Genomic DNA, 21,413 nt, shown 5'->3' on the forward strand with positions numbered 1-21,413 from the left:
TTCCTCAGCTGTCGTCTGGTTGTTAAGAAAGCTTCCTCACTTCTCAGGTTTGTGATGCCATTGCTGTGAGTACGCTTGTAGGGAGATTGCAAAACCAGCTAATAACCAATGGTAGTACCAGATGTGCATAAGTGAACCAAGACTAAGGCAAATCCCGTTGTGTTTTCTGGAGGTAGATACTATTTTGATCTGTAATTAGGCAAGTCATCAAGTTGATTATCTGACAGTATCTCTTTCCGAGACGAAGGAAATGTACTCTTTAAAATCATTAGATGGTTTATTTGTCAATGCAGCAGTTAGATTCCATTGTATAAAAGTAAAGATGTATGAAATGGAAATTACAGCTGAAAAGGCAAAATCAAATTATAAAAAATTAATATTCTGATACGATATTTAAAAGAAGATAGTGCAAGCTATTCTGTATACTTAGGTTAAAAGATAAAAAAGTATGCCTGAAAGCTGTTTTCTATGCAAAAGCTTACAATATCTCTGAGCTCCTAACATGCAATGTTTTGCTGAAACAAGGTGCTTTCTGCATATAGTCTAGGTCAGTGGTAGCCTGCATCATCACTGATCCTAAGTGTTATAGCTGTGACAGATTTAATTTTTTCATGCTGCATTACAGCTCATCTTAAGCTTTCCACTAAACCCCTGTCCTGCCTCAAGCTAGAGCAACAAATACAAATTACAGTCCTTCCTGTCAGCAGTCTAACTGATAGCAGAGGACATAACATTCAGGCAGTAATTTTTGCAGGAAATGTGTTTTCTGTTTAAGTCAGAGAATAGTTTTAGATGCCTGGTTATGGTTAGACAATAGGGTGTTGCATATAAGGTAGATTGAACAATGGCAAATATGGTGCTTTTAATAATATAACTGAAATGGCTACAAAAGAATTAAAATAACTGGAGAACCTGGAAACAAGAAAAGAGGCTGTTGAATTTTAGAACTAATCTCATAGGTATGTTGGAATCTGCATTTTTTAGATCCTTAAGTCATTTAAAGGCATCTGTGCACATGGGGAAGTGGTAGTGAAGACTGGATTCAGATTACAAATGACAAGCAGTTGACAGGTCTGCTAAGATACCAGGAAAATATGTTTATGCTTATATATTGCCTCAGGAACTGAGAACAATATGTGTTAGAGATGTTCCAAGACATAGTAAGTAAGGTAATTATATTGAAATACAGATCTTCAAAGAATACAGTGTTTAGAAATGGATTGTGTAAGATCATTCGCCCAGCCCCCAACTGAAAGTTAATTTCATTTTGATATTAAAAGCAATGCTGTTATGGAAAATCAATTATTTAAGGCATTGTGGACTGTTTTTTTTATCTCAGTGAACCTTTTTAGCAACCTCTTCCCTTCTACAAATAAGATGCTCTCCTTTTCTCATCATCTAGTAATCCAGCCTTCAGCAGTTTGCTTCTGGTATTGCACTGTGAAATGCCACGATGCAAAATAATGAGCACGTATGGCTAGAAGACCGTATCACTTGGGAAAGGCCTCAATGTGAGTTTTCGTAGCACAGAATTGCAGCTAGACTGAACAAGTGAAGGCACATTGATTTTGCAGAATTTTACACTTTCTAAGCTGCATCGTGCAAAAGCAGAAACTGGAGCATAGCGCTTTATCTACGTTGGGGTTTTCATTTGATTAAGTAGTCAAAGACAGAGAGATGGAGGAGCAAGCAGAAATTAATGTATCTTTACAGCAGGAGAGAGAAGAGTGAAAAGAGAAGGGGAAAAGGGATTAAATGCTACTCTTTCGTGCTAGAACCCTCGTTCTGCTGACCCTTGTGCATATCTGCCCTCTGGGGAGTGGTGGTACCAGTTCAGTACCGGTTCAATGTTTCAAGACCAACGGAAACAAAGGAGACAAAGACAGCATCAGCAATTGCATCTAAGGATTTTACATGGGACTGAGTAAAGATTTCAACAGGTAGAGCCAAGCAGATGGGTCTCATCTTGTTGCTGAGCTGTCTGTGGTTGAGTTTATAGTGAGACTTGGGCACTGGTAGCCACGTCCAGTAGGAAACTAAATGTGTCCAGCCCTGTTTGCTGTCTGTGAGGCCAACTGGCATGTAATGAGCTGCATCCATGCTATCGAACCCACTAAAACAGGGGGCTGCTGCCAAACTCCCAGTGGGGAACAGTGCCTCTGGTGGTTCCCAGAATCTGGGGTTTGCCTGGGGCAAGACTGTGCTAGGACCTCCTGAGCAGTGTAACAGTGTCAGCAGTTCAGTGCCAATGCCTGGGAACAGGCCATGGCACGTTTCATTCCACAGACATGACGTGACATGTGCCTGTCTCCTGTGTCTTTCTAGCAAAGGCATGAATCCTGCTAAGGCAGTAAGCAGCTATACTGGACTGTCTATTTAAGACTAAGTATATACTGCTTGGTTGTTTTGGTTTTTTAATTAAGCCTTTTTTCCCCTCCAGATTATGGATCTGATTAGTTTTACAGGTAGTTAACCTAGAAGTAAGAAAACCCAGAAAAGGAAGGGGGGGGTGTTAGTTATTCAGAAGAGTGTATTCTAGATCACAAGCAAGAACAGAAAGTGCTCAAAACTACCTCACTGATTTCTATAAAGGACTATTTTAATATTTCTAATTGCACCAAGCCCCCAAAAGTTACCATCCCATCTATGTGTGCTTTCACCTTACCCCCTGTTTTTTTATAACAACAAGAAAACCCCATCAAAGTACAGTTCAGATACGAGTCCTGTATGTAATCTAATAGTCAGTGTTAGACTAAAGGTTTAAACAATGCCTGGTTTGCTTTTCAGCAGAGGATTTCTCTCGGTGCTACTAGGGAAGAAAATTGCTTTGAAATTGCTGAAGTAAGCATTTAGTCCCTCCTGGTTCTCTGCTTGTCCTGTGCTTCTCTCAATAGGCTTGTATTGCTTGTATCTCCTGCAAGGAACGTGCACAGTTAGTTGCTGAAAGACGTTTAAATGAAAGTCCACATTTAGCATGTGACCAGTCCATAAGAGAATTAACCATGTATTCATAACATATATTCTCTCTCCTCCTTCCCTCTTCAATCCCATCTAATGGTTAACAGCCATACGTCAGTAGTGGTGACTAAGGCCTGGTTAGTGAGAAGGCTCCATTGCTTAGTGGAGTACTGTTGCTCTGTGGAGGTGTTTCTTTCTCATCACCGACTGTGAAGGGTGAGCATACTCTTGACTCAGGAGTCTTGGTGCAGTCAAAGTTTCATGAGAAATATCCAAGCTAATAATGCAGTAACATGTGCTTCTGCTAACTACTTTCGGGCATGCCCAGCACCTATTTTCCAAATAATTTGTCAATTATTTAATGAAGAATTTTGATGATTAATTCTTGGTCTGTCAGTCATTTGTAAATGCTTCTTGTAAGACTTTGAGTCAAATTAAATTTTTGTTTGTTAGGTTTTACTGCATATAAAAATCATGTCATGCAGTTTGAGTTTGCTTACAGTTTACATGCAGTTCTCAGGCCTAGTATTTCTGTTTGTACTTATGAGTACAGAATGTAATTTTCTATGAAAGTCTTTAACATTTGCATATTTTCCAATGGTTTTGTGGCTTAAGCCAGTAATCTCATATTCTTGAATATTTGCCAGAATATTTGTGAACAACAATAAAAAAGAAACAAAAATATAGCTAATGCAAATTTAAGTTGTTGGGTTTGTTAATTTAAACAAATATTTTTTTACAGTTCCTTGAACTGTTTTTAATCCTAGAAACTAGCCACTTACTTGTAAAGGACAAAAGCCCCAATGGTGACAAACACTGCCAACAAACCAAGGAAGATAAAGACACCTTCTGTTGTTCTTGACGATGATCCTAGAGTTCAGAAAGTAGTTTGATTAAAAGTTAGCCTCGTTTTTACAGTGAGGTAGATCTTCTAAAGAAAATGTCATCTTTACTTGATTGCTGTACACATTGAAGTACTCTTACTACTTCTAATATGCTGAGCACTGCAGGTCAGTGACTTTGGCAGGAGGTGGTGCTTTCACATCCTAATCAGTTTAATTCTCAGTTCCACCAGAGTGTGAGTTGGGCTTTGCCAGTTTTCTCATATGAGCCACGCTCCTGAGACACATGGCTGCCCTTCCAGCATGGAAGGGAACGGAAGGTCTTGCTGGCACCCTGCAAGGTGAGGCTAATTTGCTACCTTGGCAATTGCTATGCTAGGGAAATGTTTACACTGAGGGTATGAGAGATGCAGTCTCTTGATAAGCTTTAATGTTAGAATCAGCTTTAATTTTTTCTTAGGGATGATGGCCAGGGGAAAGGGGATAAAAAAGGAGTTTCTTAAATTTATTGTTTGTTGCAGTCCCATATGCTAAGATGGCAGTGTGTGGCTGAGAGCTTGATGGACTTGGGGTTGTTTGCCGTATCCAAAAGCTGGGGGCTCTGCTTTTTTAATGTGCTCATTCTGGGAAATTAATTTTGGGTTCTGCCTGTCATTGGACTCTACCTTCTGATTTGCCATCAACCATTTTACTCACATCTACTCCTAATTCCATTGTATCTGATGGAAGGAGTGAAATCATTACATCATTATTTTTTTAAAAATTGTGTTAAATATCTTAACTTTCCAGTCCACGGGCTGTACCTTTATTGAGTTTACTGACACAGAGACGCATTCTTGGTCCTCATATTAACAACAGTGTTTATACAATGAAGTAACCTAGAGGTGCATGTTGGCTTACCTTTCCAGTTATTAATTTACAATTGCTGTCTATGAAAATTGAGATATCAAATCAGGGTTTACCATTTGCTTGGTACATGTGCCTCATATTTCTCAGTTTGTTGATGCAATTGTTTGTGAAGGCTTAACCTCTTTCCTAGTTTACAAAATATTTTTGCCAAGACTGTAGGGATTTACCTTATTTTATGAATAAGGTAGGGCCTTGGACCAGTTTGCAAAGCAACACATACTGATGGGATCGGTCTAATTCACAGGACTGCAAACCATTCAACAGCAGTTCAAGCAAGTTAAGAGTGGATGTTTTGTGCAATGCCTATATAACCCAGGCACAGTCCTGACTGATTTCAAGGGCTAGATGTTTAGGCACCAAATACTCAGGCACCAAATTATAGGATTTTCATAAATTCATAAATTCATAAATACTTGCCTTCTCTTGAAATGAGCGGAAAATTGTGGCACATGAGAAATGTTTCCAACATTAGATGGACTCCTCCAGAAGGTGACTCAAAGCAGCAACCTCTCTTAGATCCTAATTCTGGTTTGATTATAGTGGAAGTCCCAAAGTACAACTTAGCTTTGCCCTCTGGAGGAAGCCTAGGAAGACCAGCCTTGTTGGGCTAAAGTTAACTTCTGTGAATACAGTTTTGAAAAATCTACTGCATGCTTATTTTCATCTTTAGGAGCCAGAATGCACTTAGAGGTCAGGCATTGTGCTTTAGTCATCATTAACTGATTTCAGTACAGCTAAATTTATAGCTAGATTAAATAAAATCAGCCAAAAATACTGTGGCAAATGACCGCAAAGGGCCAGTTGCTTGGCTGATAAGTAATTAAAGAGTTTAGAAGAGTCACTAGTACATTGCGGTGCTGAAGCACATCCAAAGAAGGGCAACGAAGCTGGTGAAGGTTCTAGAGAACAGGTCTTATGAGGAGCTGCTGAGGGAACTGGGGTTTTTACTCTGGAGAAAAGGAGGCTGAGGGAGACCTTATCACTCTCTACCTGAAAGAAGGTTGTAGCCAGGTGGGTGTTGGGCTCTTCTCCTAAGTAACAAGTGATAGGACAAGGGGAAATGGCCTGAAGTTGTGCCGGGGGAGGTTTAGATTGGATATTAGGAAAAATTTCTTCACCAAAAGGGTTGTCAAGCTGTGGAACAGGCTGCCCAGGGAAGTGGCTCAGTCACCATCTCTGGAGGTATTTAAAAGATGTGTAGATGTGGTGCTTAGGGACATGGTTTAGTGGTGGCCTTGGCAGTGCTAGGTTAGCACTTGGACTTGATGATCTTAAGGGTCTTTTCCAACCAAAATCATTCTATGACATTGTAGTGGGAGGTCAGGAGGGCAATGGAATTGGACCAGAAAGACAGCATGATCATTTAGATTTCTGACTGAAGCTGAGTTTAATAGGTTCTGTCAAAGAGTGCTTGGATAATCATGAGCAAGACACAGTGATACTCATCCAACCAAAGGTAAACCTCCTGTTCTGAAATAGTCACCCTGGGCAGACTCTGTAGTCAATTAATGTTACACAGATCTTTCCAGAACCTGATTAATTTTATCCTCATGTAGAAATAGAAACCTGGTCAAGTTCAATTGGCTACAAAGAGGGCCCAGGGCAGCCAGCTCAGCTGCAGACATGATTCTCTCTCTCAAGTGAGCTGAATTCCTCTGTTTTTCCATGTGTGGAGTAGGCTGTATGGCATGTGCCCCACCTGCTTTTCTGCCCAACAGAGTTATTCTGAGGAAAAATACATTATGCCTTAAGAACTGTTCATATTCTGTGATACTGAAGGATTTGTATGATTACCGTACTCATTGGATTGTAAACAAATCAAACCAAGTTCTAACATCTAAAATTCCCATAGGGAAAGAGTCGTCTCTATCTTTGCATGGACTTTCATGCAAGCTGGCGCAGTCAGCTGAGGCCTCCAAGTGTAATAAAACCCCATTTAAATTCCTGTGCTCTTCCTCCCTGCAGGGAATGACCACAGAGAGAAGCTATTCACAGACAACCTGCAGCTGCTCTGTGTAGACTCACCTCCATTTACTGAAATCAGCGTGCTCGCAAGGGCTTGACTTGTGTCATCCCCCAAGGTGATATTTATACAGTATGTTCCAGGTTCTTCAAAAGCTCTCCTGATGGTGAGTAAGCATTCATCAGTGACAATGATGGGGTCGCATACCACACTCTTGGACACCTGGCACGTAGGGTCAGAAACTACTGTGCAGACATCTGTGGGGAGACTGGGATGGGAAAAGAGAACACATCGCATCTGTGAAGTCCTATTAGCCCAGTTCGTAGACACATTGCACTGATGCCCCAGTTTTATGCTGGTGTCTGTTTACTGAAATCAGTGGCACTATAGTGATTTAAGAGTACATACCTATACATTTTATATATACATACATGCAGAGTTTATATAAAATGCATATATACAATCTATAAAATTATCTGCTTGTTTTACGTATCATTTAACATTTTATGGTGATCACAGAATCACCCACCTCAATTCAGCTTATAAAGTCTGTTACCTTTAATACACATCATTAAGAAAGGAATGCAGATTCTTATATGTAGTATCATGTGCCGAAAAAGTAAACACTAATTTAAGAGAAGTTAACTGTTTTCCAGTTGCATTACCAAGACAATTCTTGTACTTCTCAGTCCTCTCAATTCTACTCCCCTTCTAGGAGCTAGGAATGTTAGTGCAATGCTTTCCTATCCAAGAAATTGCTTGGACACACCCATTTAAGTGTCAAAAATCATGGCCAAAAAGAAAGGATTTCCTTCCAATTTCAGTAGTCTGCTTCCCATTTTACAGTAAGTGCTGAAATCTTGTCTTGGCGAGGAAATATAGAATTGTTTCTCCCCACTATCTAGTTCTCTTATTTTTACTGAGGCTTAACATTTGTTCTGAATCCTAAAAGCCTGGCAGTAACCTCTGTTGCCATAGTTTACAAATGAGACTTGCATTATCTTTAGTTCCAGTCAAGAAATAGAAACATTGCAGTTCCCGACTTCGTGCAGCTGCATCTAAGTCCAAACAGCGTTCCAGCACCTAATTATTTTTAAAGAGGGAAGATTGACAGTTTCATTCACACACTTACCTCCCTTGGCAGGTAACAACAAAGTCAACCAGTGAGTTTTCAGCTTGACTTTCTGTCATCTGGATGCTCGTCATCTGAATAATATTTACCTCAAGGATTCCCTCTGGGAGAGGAAGCAGATGTCAATGGTAGGACACATGACAAGCTCTGAAGTCTGTGTGTACAGAACCTCAAGCATTTGGCTGATGCTCAGTTCAGGTCTTGTCTTCCATAACCTCCTCCCTCCCTTAGTATTCCTCTTGAAGGATTTGAAAGCTGAGAAATTTTCCAGTGCTTTCCCTGTGAGGCTGCTCCTTTCTGCTCTGTTTTCTTTTTCCATTATTATTATTTACTTATTTATTTTACTAAATCACTTCCCCATCCCACTACCCATGACTTCTGTGCATGCCAAGGTCAGTTCCACCTTATGTGACCCACCGAGGCCAGTATGCTTCAGGTGTGGCAGGTTCAGGGGCTGATGGCACAGAAAGTGATAGCTGTTTTCCAGCCAGCCATCAGCAGGCATCCAGACCAAGGCCCAGCCTCATATGTATGAAACCAAGAAGCCATAACCTCTGCCCCTAGGTCCTGCCAGAGCGCGTAAAGAAACCACAGTCAGCCAGTTAGCTGTCTGTACATTAATCTTTAAAAATGTCAGCTAAGTCCAAGAGAAGCATCCGGTTGTGGGTTTCACATATGTGATAAAAGGGAGCCTAAATAAACATTATCTCTACCATACGTTGTTGTACATTAACCCCATTCCTCCATTCAGGTGTTGACCCACGTCCTTACCTACAACAGAGATACCAGCTCTATAGTATCCATTTCTGTAAATATGGCAACCTCCATTGGGATTGTCTTCCATGAACTCGACAGCGGTAGAAGAGTCTGAATTAGAAGATGCTCCAGTCGTTACTGTTGAGGGAGAAAGAACAGATGTGCAGCTTTGGAACAAGTTCTGCTTAGAGGTATTCTGAACATGGCCATGTGTTTCAACTGCATTCATTTCATAGGTCATTACTGACTTTGGTTTGCAGCTGTGCTGTCATGTATGTATCTGTATGGATTCATGGTAATAAGCCTTAAAGAAAACACACATGCCCAGCTGTAGAACCCTGGTGTGGCCTGAGTAGCCACCTTGCTAGTCACCCATCTCTGTGAAATAAAAGGGAGACTGCAAGGTTCGATATAATTAAACATTCCTTTAAAAATTCCCAAATCAATCATAGAAGAAATCTGAAGGCCAATAAAAGGTTTTAAATGCTCTCTTTAAAAACAGGTATTTTCCCATTGCTCTACGTTACAGCTAGTGGAAAAATGAAGAAGTAAAGTAGTAAAAATTATCTTTCCTTTCATTTTTCATTCTCACTCAACACTTTGGTAAAAGCACATATTAAAATTCTGAAATTTGAAAAATATAGCCACATTTACAATTTCATAGTAGTAGTATTATAGCTACCTAGGCTGAAACTGCAGGCCTTTTGCAAACCTTAAAACCCTCTGAGGTGATAAACCAATGCTGAACATAATGAAAGTTATTCTGAAATATGATAGTGCATAAATTTAAAGTGGAAAAGCCATTCTGGGTTAATGCCATGTAGAAATCCCATATTTTGGAATATGAGTAAGTTTTTTCTAGTTCAATCCAATCTCATTTAATTTTAGGTGGAAGTTAATGCAAACCAGAAAGGAACTGGCTATAAGAGTGTTCTGAAACACTGCTTGCTCACTTGAAATTTACATCTTACCTCAGAAGATGACCCTGAGTATGCAAGGCTAAAACCCCTTGCCCTGGTGTGATAGAGGGTATAAAACCAAATTTATGTGTACGGCATGTCCACCTGAAGACCTCTGTGTGCTGTCACTGTGGTGGTAGAACTGGTTGTGTAATGTGTTAAATGTGTAAGTGCTGCCTACCATAGAATCATAGAAAAGTTTATGCTTATTGATTCTGTCTCTAAACCAATTTACAGAGGGTTTGCAGAGCCTTGCAGCTCTTTCATTGATGATAGTCAAACTTCTAAAGATATGAACTTAAAATATCAGAATTTAGAGTTTTAGCATAGCTGCTGCTATCACTGCTGTTCAATAAACTCTTACCTGCTGAGGTGGGCAGTGGTGCAGTGGGCGTTACTGGCCCGCAAGGTACAGGTATAATGGCTTGGACAGTTAAATTCAGAGTGAAGTTTCCTTGCAGAGTATAGGTATGAGATGTAGTGGAACTGCTGGCTACAAATAAGCCACTTCCATCTCCGAAGTTCCATTTGTAAGAGATGGCAGAATTATTAAGATAGTAGCTGGGATCATGGATCTTCACATCAAATGTGATTGGTGAGTCTTTGATGAAAATGGAGTCTGAGATGTTGCGGTCATGTTTTTGGAACATACTCACAAATATTGGAATTTTGTCTGGAGGGGGGGGAAAAAAAGTAAACAAATAAAGCATACATACCTGGTTGCAAGCAACAAACAGATCTAAAGTCCCTGAACAGCAACAGTCAGAATGTGAGACATTAATATCTTTAACATGGGTTTCTACTTTAATTTGATTTACTGATATGAGGAGTGAATATCAGCAGGAAACGGATGCCCAGAAAAGTATGGGAAGAAATGGGGAATCACAGGCATCTGTGGAAGATTGCATTTCCTCTCATGAATCACTTTTCGTTACAAAGTAGAGGTGTCACAACTGAGCTAGATACAAAGGTGAATTACACTACTCAAGACAATTTACCAGAGATTCCACATTCATATTAAAAACTGTTCTCAGGCCAATGTCTTCTTTTTGTGCCAGATGATGCTTGTGCTGAATTCTTCTAACACCTAAACAACAAATACCCGCAGTATTTTATTACAGTTTATTCCAGCACGCTTACCTGTGACAACATAAATGGCACTTGCTCTTGCAATTGGAACATATGCTGAGTGTCCTCTCCTGTAAATGGATACTGCCATCACATGTTTGCCAAGAGTGATATTTGCTGTGTTGAGTGAAAACATCACTGAAGATCGTCCAGTTGTTTGGTAGTACTGACCTGAAACAGAACATGAACTTATGTTTTCCCCTTCAGCCTAGCTACAAGTTGTTTTAAGAGAGGCAATATATCTGTGAATCTTGGATTCTCTAAATCAAAATGAATAGTTTAGAATTGTCTTTCTGGCAGGTTATTTTGGAGGGCTGGATACTTTTACAATGTGCTCACCCCCATTATTTCTGCGTTTTTTCGAAAGCATCAGAAAGATGTCCCAAATTTCAGTAGTCTAAGAAAATTTTGCCAAGGCATCTACATCTTTCCAAAGCAATTACATTACATTAAATCATTAGGATTATGTAGTGGATGGTGTTACCTCTTAGGCATTTTAAGTGATCTTGTGTTTGTATACTTCCAGTGTGGTGAGAAGATATAATACCTCTTGCTTCATACCCTAGAGTCCTATGTATACATTTGCTTATTTGTAACAGCTGATTGAGGTAGGTAAATAGTATCACCTCTATGTGAAATGCGGGACATTATTATTACTCATGCTGATACTGATGATAATACTGATTTAGCCAAGCTAACTTAGATACTAAATTTAGTACGTAGCCAATGTCAGGAATGGCTCAACTGTTACATATTCAGGAGCTGGAAACCCTGAAAATCAGCATCTGTGACCAGATCAGTACCAGTGGCAGTTTTTGCCTCCCCAGAGGCAAGAAGTGCCACACCGTTAAACTGATCTGAAGATATGCAGCACTACGGTCTCTCTTAAATTTAAGAATCTGAAGTGGCAGTGAGCAGTCAACAAATCATCTGACTGACCTGCTCAGACCCTCTATTTTCCTAGAAAAGCATCTTGAGTACTACTGAAAGGAAATTAATTTTCTTCAGTGGTAGTATTGTGAATGCAGTTTTAAAGAGAATCTCCTGGCAATCCATGATTTCCAGTCCAAGAAGCTAATGGCCTCTCTGGAAAGCAATGAATGAATTTGGGATCTCCACTCAAGAGCATGGAATCCTTTTTAAAACAATTTTATTAAAACATACTTGACAAATGAGTGAGTGTACAGAGTGAATATAAACTCTGCAGCATCAGCCAAACCGAGGGATGTGTTGCAGTACTAACCAAATGTGTGAAACACATAGACAAAGTTCCTTCTCCTCCAGCCAGGATAATGAGGGAAAGGTCTCCCATCTGGGAATACATTATGGCTGTGGTTGCTTGTGCAGTTTTCCCAGTCACAATTATCGATCCATTCAGTCCAGTTGTAGACATAGACTTGCTGATCCTGGGAAGCTGGAGGATCTAAGTGTAGAAATAGGACATGTTCCCGGTCAACTGAGAATTGTGCAGAAAGTCAGGAAACAGGAGGCAGACACCCCAGGTTACAGTTATTGCCCTTAAACAACAGGTTAAGTGGGCTATTTTTAGACTGACATTTGATTTTTCTAAGCTTGTGCTTTGTTTGGTTTTTAATGTAAACACCAAATTGTTCTGGCTTGGCATTGTTTTATTTAGAAGCTTAAAAAATTTTACTGTCTCATGGGCCAGGCACAATTTAAAATTGCTTGCCCAAAACTTGCTGTCAACTACACAGGATGCCACTGTTTCACTGGAGTTAGTGGGGCTACCTGAACATTTGGCAAGCAGAATCTAAAGTTTTAAGTAGAAATAGCAGCCGTGGAAGCACTGTGAGGAAGTGACTTTGTTTCTTTTGTCAGAAAAGTTTTCTATGGCACCTTTAAATAACTTAGACACTAATTTCAGTTCCTTTCTGAACAAAAGTTTCCTTCCCCAAACAGCACAACAGATATTAAGTAGAGAATGGGTATCAGCAGTTAACAAAACATTAGACAGTCAAAAAGTAGAACTCAGGCTGACAAAAAGTTTGCTGATATGCCTTGAAATGAAAATTACTTTGATCAGTAAAAAAAATTGTTGAACATTTATGAATTCAGAGGAAGAAAGGTACAACAGTATGTTTCACTCTAGATCTGGCAGCTTCAAACATTGGAATTATGATAAGTTTTTTGCTCTATGTAACAGTAAATAAGATGAAAAAAGGTGATTCTCTGATTAAAAGATTGCTTGATTTTTAAATTATTTATTTTCTTGTTTGTTTTTAGTTCTTAAAATGTGGGAATATATTTACTCTTTCTTGAGTTTTTTTTTCCCAAGATGCAGATGGTGGTTAGTGAGTTCTACAATTCCTAATTAAAAAAATAATCTCAATTTAATAAATTGACAGCTTTATATATGGGGAAGAAAACAGTGTGTGCAACCTTGTGACTGAGCTGAAAAGCAGTCATAGTTTTCTTAGGAAGCCAAATTAACATCACTGTTTTCGGAAGACAATTTTATAGTGAAGGCAAATCCTAAATTACCTGTTCACTACATATAGCAGGTACAGAACAGTAAAAATACCACACTGATCTTCTGAGGAAAGAAACTGGTGTGGCACAGGTTAGACACAAGTGTAGTTATCCGTTAAAAGCAATGTGACTGTTGCTCATAGGGTGTGGCTCTGATGTTGTCAAAGATTCATTACATATTCGCACCAGCACCATGGTCAGACATGTGCAGGGAGATTGCCGTTACCTACCCTGGGTACAGTTTCTCTCATATATTATGTTGCCATCATTATCTTCTTTCTGGCACTTGGGAAACTGGAGTGTCACAACAAAGGTCACGTTGGATCCTACCAGTGCTGGGCTATCAGTGTCCAGTTTGGCTGTCACCCTTCCACCTGTAGAAAAGAACATTGGTCTTCACTGCTGTAAAGGATGCATCAGAGCAGCAGCTACCTTCAACTGTGTACTATTTACAGTAGAAATGCTTTATTGATACCTCTGTTTCCAAGGGGTTTTGTGGTCCTAAGTCACTTGCACTTTTATCAAAACCCCAACTTAGAACAATCAGAGAGACTCATCATATCCCCCCACATCCCTTACTGGTCTGTCATTCATCTCCTTCTTAGAACTAAAAATATGGGGTTTCACCCACAAGGGTCAATATGTTCCAAAGGAGAATATTTTTGTTTCTCCCCAGGGATACAGCCTTTAGACCTCAGCTCAGACCAGGTGATAATAGTCAAACTGAAGCCCACAATGCTCTACTGAGGTAGCGGTAGAAGCTACCTGTCCTCTAGGGCATGTTTCAAACAATGGATTGTTCTAGTACCCTGGTCATCAGTACTTAATAAATATTAGTGTCTGAGACTATGAGTCATGGGAAAGCATTTACTGTAGCAACTCACTGTTCTGCTTCGTCAGACTACGTACTGGGAATGGTGTCAAAGCCAATCATCTCTAATTTGCTATTCCTTGCAGCAGTGGTGGATATTGCACCTATGAAAAAGTGCTATAGCACCTGCACTCTTCAGTGAGGTGGATTTTCTGGCTAATTTTCTCAGTGTCTTTGAAATGCATATGTGCGATCACCTTTCCAGCAGTCCTTCCATCTGGGATCTCCATCTTCCCAGAAAGGATAAAGGTTTTTGTTCCATTTATTTTGATCACAAGACCAGCCTTGTAGCTTCTTGTGGGATGTGACAGGAGAACTTCTTCCATGGCTCAGCACATCTTGAAACCCTGGAAAGAAAAATGAACATGCAATATAATAGCATTTTCTCTACCACCCTATAAAGACATTGCTCTTGTGCTGAACAGCTTTCTTATTACGACTACGTTCTTGTACTCATTAGAAAACTCTTCACCAGTAGAAAAATTATGGACTTTTATCATCACAGCTATAAACACTTACATCAACCATACCCATCATAAAGACAATTCCACCACTGACTGACATTTTTCTGTTTCCACTATTGCAAACTTTCCAGAGAAAGAATAAAAAGGTTTACAACATTTTGATCATACCAGAGCAATTGTTTGTATGCATGGGCATAACCTTGCAACAGTCAGACTAGTTGTACAGAAGTTGCTTGATTCCTGACTGCTTTGTGCTTGCCTGGTAATAATCTATGAGTAAAAGGCTAACGAGATAAATTCACTCTGTGTCTGAGTTGTGCTCTGGTGAAACTTATGCCAGGAATTAATTTTGACCCAGTGAAGCTTCTTTGGTGAGTTGGCTAGTGGTTTTGGTTGGAGGGGTGGAACCAATTGTAACAGAAGCTGGTATTTCCAGAAAAGGAAATTTAGAGCTGAACAGTAAATTCAATGTGTTTATAATAGAACAACAAAACCATATTAGCTTCATGCCTATTACTTTAAAATGGCTCAGATATTAAATAACTTTAATTACTCTCATATTACTACAAATGATGGTCTCAAACTTTTCCCAGGCCTTCTAGGATCCCTCTTTCTGTCACAAAGTACACATAATGAAAATCAAAGTAAATATCCGAGTAACCTGTAGGAACATGTCAACCACTGTAGGATGCCATAAAAATATATTTGTAAGTAGGCTCATAGGCAGAGTTCCATTAAAGCCTGCGGGCTTTAAACAACTCATGTTAATCAGGTAACTGCTGGGTGTGCCATTCTGCCACAACATCAAGGGAGTTAGGATTTCTGCTTTTTGTGGCTTTATTTTAAAGGTAGCTGATGCTGAACGCTTCTGAGATTTATACCCAAGTGCAACAAAGAGCTGGATGACTTCATGGAAAATGCAGAGATCTGTAAGAAGGGCAAGAATGGCCCTGTGTGTTGTAATGTAACTGGCTGTGTTGGTATTTCTCCGAGTTTTGGAAAAGGCACAGAGCAAGTGTAGCCAGTCTAAGCATGGTCTTTATGGGCATGTAACACCTAATTTTACTGCAAGGAGAACCAGAGAAACAGCACTGAAGAAGAGGTGGAGCTGCTTTTCTCGTGATGTTTTATTGCCCGGTGAGATTTTTGCTGGGCAGGAAGGACATCCCTTGGCCAGTCCCATCTCAATGGTGACCTTGAACTGATGCTGGCAGCTCTCTCCTGTCTTGAGGACTGAAAGGTTCAAGGAAAAGAACAGATTTTGCACTCAGAGACATATTCTCCCATGGTCTTTTGCCTTACAGGAACTCCCCACAGTCTCACTTAAATCACTTGAATCAAGTCTTTTTTGCAGATTTAATATATTTTGATGTGAGCAAAGCATAACATCATGACTGGTATTTACTTAATGGCCTGTATCACATGCTGTGTTGTTTTCATTCTTCATCAGAGAAGAGTTGGGTAATGATGTCCTTCAGAAACTTTTCTCGGGAAAACAACACATCAGCAACTATAAAAGTATTTCACAAAGGCTTATCAAGTTCAATTACATTTTAGGTCATTAAAATTAATGTGTCATCTTATTTGAAAGTAAGTGGCTAGGGATTTTTCCTGATTTCTTTTTCCTATCTCTTTGATTTTATCTAAAAAATATTTAATGAATAAAAATGTTTTGATTCTGTCAGATCAAAACATTTCAATCATTGGTTTTTTTTCCCAAATGCTTGATTCATCAAAAAGAGCTGGAGCACTTTTAATTTTATAAATGCTTTTAATTTTGAATTTTCAATAACAATCCTTGATTTCAGAAGTCATTTTCTTGTCCAGCTTTGGTAATAACTGTGGTCACTGCTTCTAAATCACAAGCTCCTTAGGCATTTCTCTGCCTCCCTGATGTGCTTTGTTTATTTCAATCGAATATAAAACATTTCACAAGCTTCAGGACAAGACAAAGACACTTTTTCAGATGAGCAAAGACTTCAGCACTAGTTCCTCTAACACATGGAACTGAAGATTTTAAGTTGCTGAATTTAAAGGAACAAAAAGCTTTAATGTATTTCTTTAACAATGATAAACACTCAAGAACAGATGTTGGTCATAACCAAAGTTAGAGTAATTCAGTTCAAAATAGAGAAATATTACAGTCCAAGGAGATCATTACTGTAATAGTTTTGGTGAGGTGATCATAGAAGAAAAGATCTTATATCTGATTTACTTCTTTCTCGTTATGGTTTTCATTTTGGTAAAAAATGTAGCAAAGACAAAAAGTTCAGCATTTCCTGTGATAGTGTGTTAGCTATGAAAGAGAGAACGAAAGCTTATGTTAGAACAACAGCAATAAAAAGATGACCTAGCTAAAGAGGATGCAAGTGTATTAGAAGTAAAAAGGCTGATGTTATGGCCAAGCTAAGAAGACAGAAAATAACATAAACTTTCTGAAGTTACATACAGAAACATAATAAAGCAGGACAAAAAAAGAATTTGAGGAACAACTTGCAAAAAACATAAACCCTCTTGATTAATCTTTTTTTCAAATACAAAAGTAGTGGAAAGCCTGCCAGAAAGTCTGTAGGGCTGAAAGATGATGTAGATACAAAAGAAGCATTCAGGGAAGATAAAGGGATAGCACGAAAGTCAAATATGTTACTTTACATTTTCATTCACAATGGAGGAGCATAAGAGGTTTCTGTGCTAGAATTATTCTTTACAATGATGGAAAATCTCTCTCAAAATGAAGTGTTGGCACTAAAAAAAATTATAGAACAGATCAACAAAATGAAGACATTATCTAGATAGGATGGCTCAAAAAGTATGGAAGTTATTCAAAAGTGAAATAAATGAGCTATTAACCATAGCATGTAACATCTTGCTTAAAACTGCTTCAGCAGCCAAGAAACAAAAGTTGGCAAATGTGATGACAGTTTTTAAAAACACTTCCAGGAAAGATTTAGAGGATTACAAAAAATTTGAGGCTTAAATTGGAGAAGCTGGTACAAACAGCAGTGAAGAACAGAATTAGCAGATACAGTGGATTAATATGATATGCCATACAAAGAGCACATTCCTCACAAATACATTTGAGTTTCGCTGGGGGAACCAGAGAGCATGGAAACAAGGCTAACCTGCTTGTTATAGTCTGCTTGAGTTCCAGACAGCATTTGACGAGGCAAAGGCACATAAAGGAACTAAGTTACTGTGGGATAAGAATGAAGGATTTCACATGAACAAAAAATTGGTTAGGATCTATGAACCAAAAAGTTATGAAGTGGCCAGTTTCCTCAATTGTTTAAATAATCTAAAATGTTCATAATCTGGAAAACAGGTAAAGAGTAAAGTTCTTTAATCTGCTGAAGACAGTGTCTTAAAGTAGTAGAGGGGAGGACTGTATAAGACTCAATGACTCAAGAACAAAACCATTCAATTCAGCCTAGCTAAATGTAACTTCACTTACAGAACAAGGGGCTTTAAACTAGCTATTGCCACTCAGAAATGAGATCTCATAGCTTTACGGTTTTGAATGCAGTGCTCATTGGTAGTTGAAAAAAACTAGGAAAAGGCGAGACAGAAAACAAAGATGAAAATGTCATCACAGCATTGTATAATGTGTGTTCTTGTCTTGAATACTGTATGTTGCTCTGTTCTCTGCAGCTCAAGCAGGGTCTAAGAGAACTGAAGAAAATACAGAGAAAGGTGGCAAGGATGCTACAAAGGGATAGAATTGTTTCTGTATGAGGAACGGCTAAGTAGGCTGTGTCTTCAGCCTAGAGAAGGGGTGACATAGGAGAACATAAAAACAGAATCACGAATGGCATGGAGGAAGAAGCACTTTGTCACTATTTCTGAAAGTACAAAAGTTAAGGAGAATCAAATGAAACCAGCAGGTTACATGTTCTAAACGCACAAAAGATATTTCTTCATGTAAGGCACAGTTAAGGTGTGAAATTTCTTGCTGGCAGGATGTTGTGTGTACCAAAACTTTACATGGGTTGCAATCAAAACCCAAGTGCTTGAATGGATAGAAGAAAAATCCAGTAAAAGCTATTAAATGTAATGACTTCATCTGACAGAGGCAGTTCTGGTGCTATAAATCATCAGAGGCTAGGAAAGCGTCCTGAGTAAATACCAGTATACACTTGCCCAGTTATACATCCATTACTGTTTCCCATTGGAGACAGGTACAAGGCTAGATGGATGCTCAGCTGGACTTCAGCTTTAAGGTCTTCAGTTTCCTTACTGTAGATTCTGGAATTTGAGCCTAAAATCCCATTTCTGGGTTCCCAGCCCTGAGCTCAGGGAGTCAGCCCAAGACTTAAGTGAGTCTGGGAACCCAGAAAGAAGGAGAGGACCAGCTCAGTGCCTGCCCACCATGGCTTGAGGATCTAATTCCTTGACTGTGCTCCCTGAGGTTGGGGATCCACAGGTCTGGGTGTCCTGGCAGGGAGCGCTGCCCCTGATGTGGCCTCTCCCAGCCATAGCTGAGCTGAGCAAATTGGGAGAATTCTGCAAATGCCTTTTTAGCCATGCTTAAGCTGGGGAAATATGGTTAGAAATTTGTTGAAATGAGCCAAGGCTTAGCTCCAGTCAGCTCTGTGTATCTGTGGAGCACCGGAAACAGAAAACTGAACAGCTCTCAGCGTATTTCTCAGCTCAGGTGACATTTCTACCCAGAGCCAGGCAACCCTGGAGCCAGCTGTTGCCTACCGGTTCCCAAGCACAGCTCCAGCAAATGCTGCACATGCAAGGAGCAGCCGTTTTTATTGCACTGGTTTGGGACATCGAACCCATGGAGGCAGGGAGACAGAGAATGGGGTGAAGGAAGCACTCACGTATGGTGGCAGCACACAGCACTGCTTCAGCCAGGAGCAGGAATCCGAGGTGGCAGTGAACACCGCTCATGGTGCCGGAGTCCCCGTGTCGGCTCAGTGCACGCAGAGGAGCAGAGAGTGCCCGGTGCCTGCACACGGTTACTCTTCCAGTCCCCACTGAGAAGTGAGAATGAAGTTTCTCCACTGCTTTGCTTTCCGATTAAATGAAGGGCCCCAGGACTCATCATGTGATGGAATTAAGCAGAGATGCATGATTTTGTCTTCAGCTTCTTTCAGCTCATGTGCTTATGACTCACTCCCTTTGCTTTCAGCATTCCCTGGGATTTCTGAGACCTGTTTAGAGCCACACCATTTACCTCGCAGGCGTTTTTATACCAGTTTTGTGCTATGATCAATTTTTGTATTTAATTTGTTTTTAAATTAGGAACATTTCTTTCCAGAAATCCAAATTAACTCTTGCCCCAGCCTGATTTACAAGTGTTACTGCAACAGCTTGCTGCATTTGATGGACCCATCACTACTTAACCATGTGTCTCTCCCCACATACTGGGCAACAACTGTAAACTAAATGGACACCAGCTAATTCTAACGCATCCCTGGACTTGGCTCCTGATCAGAGTTGATTGTTAAGGAAAACGTTATTTAAACATTTAGCAAGCACATGTGTGTACCATCCAACCACGGTTGCACAATACAATGTGCCCATGGTTAGAGGTGCAATCACAGACCGTATGTAGTGATGGCCGGTCAATATCTAGCTCACAAGTTGCCATGACCTACATCCAGACAAGTACTTCATTGTATATACTTCATGGTGTGTAGAGATAAAGCAAAACCAGACTTTTCTGCTCAACCTAATAATGAGGTATAACCAATGGCTCAAGAGGAGTAGGGTAATGTAGGCAGATTGGCAAACGTTGCGCTTAGTGGTTCAAATTCAGGTTCAACATGCTTCACCAGCCCAGCTGTTCTTCTGTAGGCCGTGAAGCAACTGAATTTCGTTGCAGCCCTGGCAGCCTCATGAAATTTCTTGCTTTTGTTTGCAGCAGAGAACAAGCTTTGGTGAGAGGACGTGGCATAGAAGCAAGTATGGTGCTCAAGACAGGAGTTCGGTCGTGGTTTCAGTGATCCCGAAATATAGCACTGGCAAGTCAGACACTGGCTAGCCAGAAACCAGCAAGTTGGGCAACACTAAACCATTTTTATTTTTGGCAGGGCAGGTGGAAGTCTGTAAGTCCAAGGCACTGTCAACAGAATGAAGAGATTGCCCAATGGAAGGAGATTTTAGAACTCTGACTGCTTTTTTTTTTTTTAATTCGTTCTTAGTTTCTGCCATTTTTCTAGCATTTTCTATTAGCTGTGCAAGTTATTGTCACTACCCAGAGAACCCCAGCCAGCATTTCTGTCGGTAACACGGGATCTGATGTGCAGTCCTGTGCATCTTGCATATGTACACCCCATGCTTCAGCACCCTCCTGGCTGGAGCCGACCCTCCCTCCTACTGCCAGCCAAGGAAAAGGGTGAAGGCAATAGCCTTAGGGATACTAGGCTTGTTTAAACTAAGCCCTCATTATCTGGCAGAAAGGAGAGGGAGCGTAAATCAAAGTCAAAGCTGTGACTGACTATGCAAAAAAATCATATGACTGCAGCGTCCTCATGTGATTGTTGCTTTTTTGTTGTTATTAAATCAACTACATTCCCAGATGAAATGTCAGGTTTCGAAGCCATTCACAATTATTTTTTTAAACCATGTGGGACATTAACTTTAATTGCACTCCTTTGTTTCCAGGTTGTTGATCCTGTAAGTGAAAAGTAACCTTCAAACACCATGTTTCAGTACTGGGGGCCTGATCCAAAGTCTGCTGGGGAGAAAGGAAGTTTGAATGCTTGTTCCCAACAGGGTTTTGAGACTCTCCAGAGGAAAACTGCTGACAACAAATGCCTATTAATTAAAAACAAAAATTGATCAGCCTAAAAACAAAAAAGTTGGTTAGGACGGAGGTTTTTTGCCATGTTATTTGATACATGAAATTGTTACATAAATATTGAGTGACAGTCTCAATAAGGGCCAGCTGGTAGAAATTACTAAACACGTTGTAAATAGACTTCAGGGGC

At 39.9% G+C, this 21,413-nt stretch overlaps 1 protein-coding gene across 1 annotated transcript; it reads right to left on the bottom strand.

Moving 5' to 3' along the window:
- Window positions 1-364: 364 nt before the first annotated feature.
- On the bottom strand, window positions 365-19,447 carry GPNMB (glycoprotein nmb). Its single transcript, XM_054818592.1, has 11 exons — window positions 19,299-19,447; window positions 14,206-14,355; window positions 13,368-13,511; window positions 11,891-12,070; window positions 10,660-10,818; window positions 9,884-10,192; window positions 8,576-8,698; window positions 7,805-7,907; window positions 6,735-6,940; window positions 3,741-3,828; window positions 365-2,914 (listed from the first exon to the last, which is right to left on the bottom strand). Exons 1-11 carry the CDS (start codon window positions 19,366-19,368, stop codon window positions 2,761-2,763), a joined length of 1,686 nt encoding a protein of 561 aa, XP_054674567.1. The 5' UTR covers window positions 19,369-19,447; the 3' UTR covers window positions 365-2,760.
- Between the last annotated feature and the right edge of the window lie 1,966 nt (window positions 19,448-21,413).

The sequence above is a fragment of the Grus americana genome, chromosome 2, assembly GCF_028858705.1.
Source record: "Grus americana isolate bGruAme1 chromosome 2, bGruAme1.mat, whole genome shotgun sequence".
In the NCBI taxonomy this organism is placed as follows: Eukaryota; Metazoa; Chordata; class Aves; order Gruiformes; family Gruidae; genus Grus; species Grus americana.

What these genes read in the sequence shown, in the direction of transcription:
- GPNMB (XM_054818592.1), bottom strand. Translation starts at nt 19,368, where the DNA reads ATGAGCGGTGTTCACTGCCACCTCGGATTCCTGCTCCTGGCTGAAGCA. An exon ending in TGAGAGAAACTGTACCCAGG is followed by an intron (nt 12,071 to 13,367) that starts GTAGGTAACGGC and finishes TTCTACACTTAG; the next exon opens with ATCCTCCAGCTTCCCAGGAT. An exon ending in GGGGCTTTTGTCCTTTACAA is followed by an intron (nt 2,915 to 3,740) that starts GTAAGTGGCTAG and finishes CGTTCCTTGCAG; the next exon opens with GAGATACAAGCAATACAAGC.